The sequence below is a fragment of the Myotis davidii genome, unplaced genomic scaffold (assembly GCF_000327345.1).
Source record: "Myotis davidii unplaced genomic scaffold, ASM32734v1 scaffold46, whole genome shotgun sequence".
In the NCBI taxonomy this organism is placed as follows: Eukaryota; Metazoa; Chordata; class Mammalia; order Chiroptera; family Vespertilionidae; genus Myotis; species Myotis davidii.
This window is the reverse complement of record NW_006383006.1, coordinates 3416737-3422054: the sequence shown is the minus strand read 5'-3', so window position 1 is coordinate 3422054 and position 5318 is coordinate 3416737. Positions and strand designations below refer to the sequence as shown.

General features: G+C 52.3%; 1 protein-coding gene across 1 annotated transcript in view; it reads left to right on the top strand.

Annotated features, from left to right (window-relative positions):
- The window catches only part of STARD9 (StAR related lipid transfer domain containing 9), a 109102-nt gene that overhangs the window by 77092 nt on the left and 26692 nt on the right, over positions 1 to 5318 (top strand). The window contains exon 25 of the mRNA XM_015557524.1: positions 49 to 5312. Within this exon, the coding sequence (XP_015413010.1) occupies positions 49 to 5312 (5264 nt within the window). The remainder of the gene's footprint in view (positions 1 to 48; positions 5313 to 5318) is intronic.

Sequence of the window (5318 nt, the reverse complement as noted above, 5' to 3'; positions counted from 1 at the left end):
AAGTAGGGACTGCTTGCTTTTCTGAGATGGCTTTCCTTGTCTCCACAGTGTTTTCCTGAATCGGGATCCCTCTAGCACATTACCTCCTATACCCGACTCTACTGATGAGACATCAGAGAAAACCCAATCAGAAGAGTCTTTGTCCCAGGCTGCTTCTTATCCTCCAAGGACAGGGAATTTCAGCAACAATGTCCTCTGTTCCTTGGGTGAGGGGCAGCTCTGCACTGCCAGGGCGGCCATGGCCGGGAGGAGAGCCTGGGCCTCAGGCACCCGCTTCAGCATGAGCTCTGTGTCTTCCAGCAACCAGGAGACGGGGAGTGGGAGTCAGCAGCCCCCCTGGGTGGTATCCCAGAGCTTAGCCTCTCTGGGCCAACCACCTAACATGCTGAAGCCAAGGGATGAGCCAGAGGCCCTCACGCCTTCCACCCAGGCCAGGAGGACTAAGGGACTGTCAGACTCTGGCCACAGACCATCAGAGTGGCAAAAAGAAGGGGACCTTGAGACCCACAAGGCTGCTGACGGAGCCAGTTGCAGTTGCCCACATCCCCATGGACCCAAACAGGCAGCTGGGCATGGAAAGGCAGCCAGAACTTTTGGGAAAGAATCCCAACCACCTTCTCCAAACAGGGCATCGAAAGGGCAGAAGAAGGTCCTGGCAACTAAGGTCAGAGACATTACCAAAAAGTCCTCTCATTTGCCTCATGGCAGCCCTTTAAAGAGGCAACATAGTGCAGGGAGCCCAGACACCATGGCCTCTCTCACAGATGCCGGCCCAGTGGAGGATCCCACAGGAGAAAAAGATGGTGATTTATCAGATGCAGATAGCAGTTACTCAGTGGATTCTCTCTCTCGTGTCTGTGCCAAAGCCCCGACGGAGCCACGGAAGTCAGGGAACCCCCCGAGGAGGGAATGGCATCTCCCAGAGCCAGAGAACACTGAAAGTGACAACAGCCAAATATCTGAGGACTCGCTGACCGAGAAGGGGAACCAAAGCCCACAGGACAGCCCAGGGGACAGTTATCTTACCAATGGCCACGGCGACCCCAGGGCCAGAGCTGGAGCATCTGTGAGGCGCTTCACCACATCCTCGGACAGGGGCCTGTTCGCCCAGGCTCGCAGGAGCTTTTCGCTGGATAGCCTGATTGACGCTGAGGAAGAACTCGGGGAAGATCATCAGGAAGAGCCTTTCTTCAGTTCAGCCGATGAGATGCCAACAGAGACGTTTTGGCGCCTGCAGACCTCCAGTCTGCCCGTCGTGAGCCAGGAGGCAATGTGCAGGCTTGGTCCCATCCCCCACAGAAAAGGAGCCAGGCTAGATGCCATCCTGCCAATGAGCAGTTCATTTTACCTCGATTCCCAGCCCCTGCCCCGCTGTGCACAGCCTGAGTCGGAGGTGGAGGCGAGGTCCTCTGAACAAGCCACCACTCTGCAAAGCGTGCCGCTTTCAAGAGGGAGCCCTCTGTTGTCCATGGATTCCTGGTTTTCCTGTGACTCCAAGATCAATCCCAACAGCCCCCTGGGAATAGTGGGTTCTTTATGTCCAAGTCCTGATGTCCAGGAATTTCAGCCCAGTGGTCGGGAGAGGCCTGGATTCTGGCCAAAGATGGAAGAACTAAAGCCATCGGGTACAGAAGCAGTCCTGCCCTATACTTCCAAACTGCCCCCTGGTGGTGCGGAGCTGCCCTGCAGTGTCAGAGCTGTGTACAATATTCCTGCTTCTGATACATCCAGGTTGTCTCTCTGGGGGTCATACAGGCTGCTTCAGTCTCGAGTTGATGGCACCTTTCAGACCAGAGGTGTCTCTGACCCAGCCCAGCAGGGCAACTCTGAAACATCCAACAACTCTAGTGTATCGAGTGTGCTGCCTGCCTCTGCCACCTCATTTACTTACGTAGGCAGCGCCTGTGAGAGGGACTGGGCTGCCCTTCAGCAAAAGTACCTCCTTGAACTATCTCATCCTGTGTCAGAGGCCATAGGAGGGCCCAGGCCAGCTTTCGCCTCCCTCGAGGAAGACTCTGGTTCCCTGACCCCAGCTTCTAGCAGAGGAGGAGATACTGTATTGGTAGTTGGTTCTGGGCTATCTAGCAGTTTGAAGTTCAACAACTTTCCTATCCATATACCCAAAATTAGGCATTTGAGGGCAGAGAAAGAACAGGACAGTTTGGGTGTCGAGTTAGAAGGCACTTCAGATTACTTTACAACTAGTGAGAAGGAGGTGAGTTGCAGTGGAAATTATTCAGCAGACATAGAATCATTGACTTCTGGAGCTACAAATGCACAGGTCTTTGCAGCAGAGAACAAGGTGGCAAAGTCCATGATGGGAGCATGTGAAATCAAACAGAACCACTTGGAAGAGTCCTCTCAGAGTAGCGGGAGGAAGCCTGGAACGATGACTTCCTCTGATGAATGTTTCTTCCTGAAGAACCCTTGTCACAGTAATGTCACCGTAGCCACCAACGAAGATCCTCGGCCCCAAAGTTGTGCTCCTCTCAGGAAGAATAGTATAGGCCTGGCAGGGCCAGTAAATCACAACAGCCACCTCCCCCGGCAGGAAGAGGAGGCAGACTGCCAGGAGAGCTCCCAGGAAGTGGTGGGAAGACACGCCAATCTTTCCTTTGCCTTTCCGTCAGGCCCAGAGCTGTACCTGCACTCTGCTCCTTGGAATTCATGCCCGTCTTCCCTGCAGCCACCTCCCTTAGAAACATTCTATGTGACCAAAAGCCGGGATGCCCTGACGGAAACGGCCTTAGAGATTCCGGCTTGCAGAGAAGCCAGAGTGCCTTCCCCACCCCCCAGGGAGGCCTGGGGCTTTGGTCAGGACTACCAAGCCCTCCAGAATGTTTATTTAAAGAATAATTTGCCGGTGCTGTTACAAAAACAGAATGCCAAGATTGCCTCATTGCAGCAGGTCACAGTGGAGAGGCCACTTGATCTGAACACCACGGAGGTTAGTGGCGAAGTAGGGAAATGCGCTGGAAGCCATAATTCAGTATATTTTTTTGTTGCTCAGAACAGACATTTTCTTACATCTGCCAGCACGAAAGTATGTGAATATGAAAATCAATTTGGAAATTTAAATAAACACTGTCTTCCGGCACTTGAGGGAGAAAAGACCACGGTACAGTCCTGTTGCACCGTTTCCTCGGACAGTTCTGGGTCTGGGAAGCCACTTTTTGTTTGTGAGTCTCAAGCAAGTGGGGACGAAGGGCAGAAGCAGAACGCAGCCCTAAGACAGAGCCAGGCCTCTGGGAGGGACAGACAGTCCCCTTCGGGCGCCAGGTCTGATCTCACCTGTAAAACTATCAGTTTAGGTTTTGACAAGGACATGCTGGGGGGCACTGCTCTTTCTTTGAAGTCTAGATCAGCATATCATAGAGTAAGGAGCCCAGAGACAATGGCCCAGGATGGGAGTCCAACCCACAGAGGGGAATGGAAGAATGAAACTGGGCTTCCTCGAAAATCTCTCCAACCCGAAGACAGCTCAGAAGAGTTTAAGCAGCCATGGACAGAATCTACACAAGAAAGGTTCCAGTCAGTTATATACTCTCAGGAAAGAAACCTCACTGAACACAGGGGCCCTGGAAAGTTGCAAGAAGTGTTAAATCCCAAAGAACCACCTTCTGGAAAGAAACAGAATAAAAGAGTTAATAATGCTGACGAAATGGCTAGGCTAATTAAGAGTGTCATGCAGCTAGAAAATGGTATCTTGGAAATCGAATCCAAGCAGAATAAGCAGCTGTATGCTTCCCATACGCTGGGAGTCAGTCATGAGTTTGTGTTCCAGGACAAGGAGATGGCTGATCGTGTTGGTAAGCCAGGCAGCTCTAGAAACCACCTGTCTTCTCCAGAATACACAGATGATACTGATTTTAGGGATGGTGACGCTGGAGAAATGGAGACTAGCAGTAGCACTTGGGAAGATCCCCAGGACCAGAAAATCATGCTGAGTCCCTTCAAGTCAAGAGACTGGGTACAAGACATTAAATTTGTGAGAGAGCACAATCCCCCAGCTGTATTAGACAGACCTGCCTGGGACCCTTGTGATTATTTAGGGATATGTACAACTCACAGCGAGTGCACCAGAACTTTTGTTAATCCAAGGAGAAGGAAAGCATTGGCTAGAGCTGTGCCATCCCAGCCCAGACCCGAGTGGCCCTCTGAGGAGGAAAGTGAGGTGGTGCATGCATCAGCAAGCCCCAGAAGACAGCCCCATGGCTTGGAAAGTCTTGAGGAATCGGAGACTATGAAAGGTTGTCAGGAGAGCCATGTTCCCAAACACGTAAGTAGTTTTTACCCAGAGAAGCCAAAAGTTCAAGGCAGCGTTAAAGAAATGACTATGCAAAGAGGAGAGAGCCTACACGAGCAATACAGAATGGTCTCATCGACTCAGAAATTTCTTAGTCCACGCCAACGTTGTATGGGCACGTTTTTCAGCCAGGAGACAGGCTCATTGCTGAGTCAGCCAGACTCATCTATGGCTCCCCATGGAGACCTGAGTAACACCTTGCCCTTGAATTCCCCAAGACTGCCAAGAAGCTATCTTCATGCGCCTGATACTATAGGCATCTCTTCAGTTGACTATGTGCTGGATCCTACAGTGTTGAAAATGCCTAACAGTCTCTGGGTAACTGAAGCAGGGTGTCAGGGCCAGAGTGGAGTGCCCAGAAGCCACAGCCCTCAGGGAAATGTGCAAGAGGCGTCCTCCAGGGCGCACACTGCTTGCTGTGGGTCTGCAGTCTTCATGGCCATGGGACCTTGGGATCAATCTGGTGCACCAGAGACCACTCCCCTGGGGACTGAGAGCAGGAGATCAGCAAGCAGCAGTCCCCCAGACCTGGGAGGGGGCCCCAGAAGCACCTCGATGGGCTTGAGTACCAGGGTGGATTCTGCTTCTGAAGCCAAGGTGGCTGTACAAAAAGGAGCAAAAAGAGCCAGTCCCCTTAACTGGGTCTCTAGCCCACTTAAAAAGACGGTCAACTGTCCCTTAGAAGAGGGTAACAACCAGTGCAGGGAGGTGAGGCAGAAGGCAGAGGCGGCGGCCGAGGACCTTAGTCCTACCGGTGCTACTTTCTCAGCAGCCGTGTCCCTGGAGACACACCCTGAGCTCTCTGCACATACATCCACGGGCTTAGCTGTGCTGGAGGAAATCAGAGAGACAAAGGCCCACGGAGAACAGCTTCATGACTTGGTGACTGAGGGCACAGTCTGTCCTTACTATGAGACTTTATTAGAGCCTGCATGTTCTTCAAGGGCCCCGGATAGGCCTCAGCGTCAAACGGACCAGCCAGTGTCAGACAGGATCGGGAATGAGGGTGAAG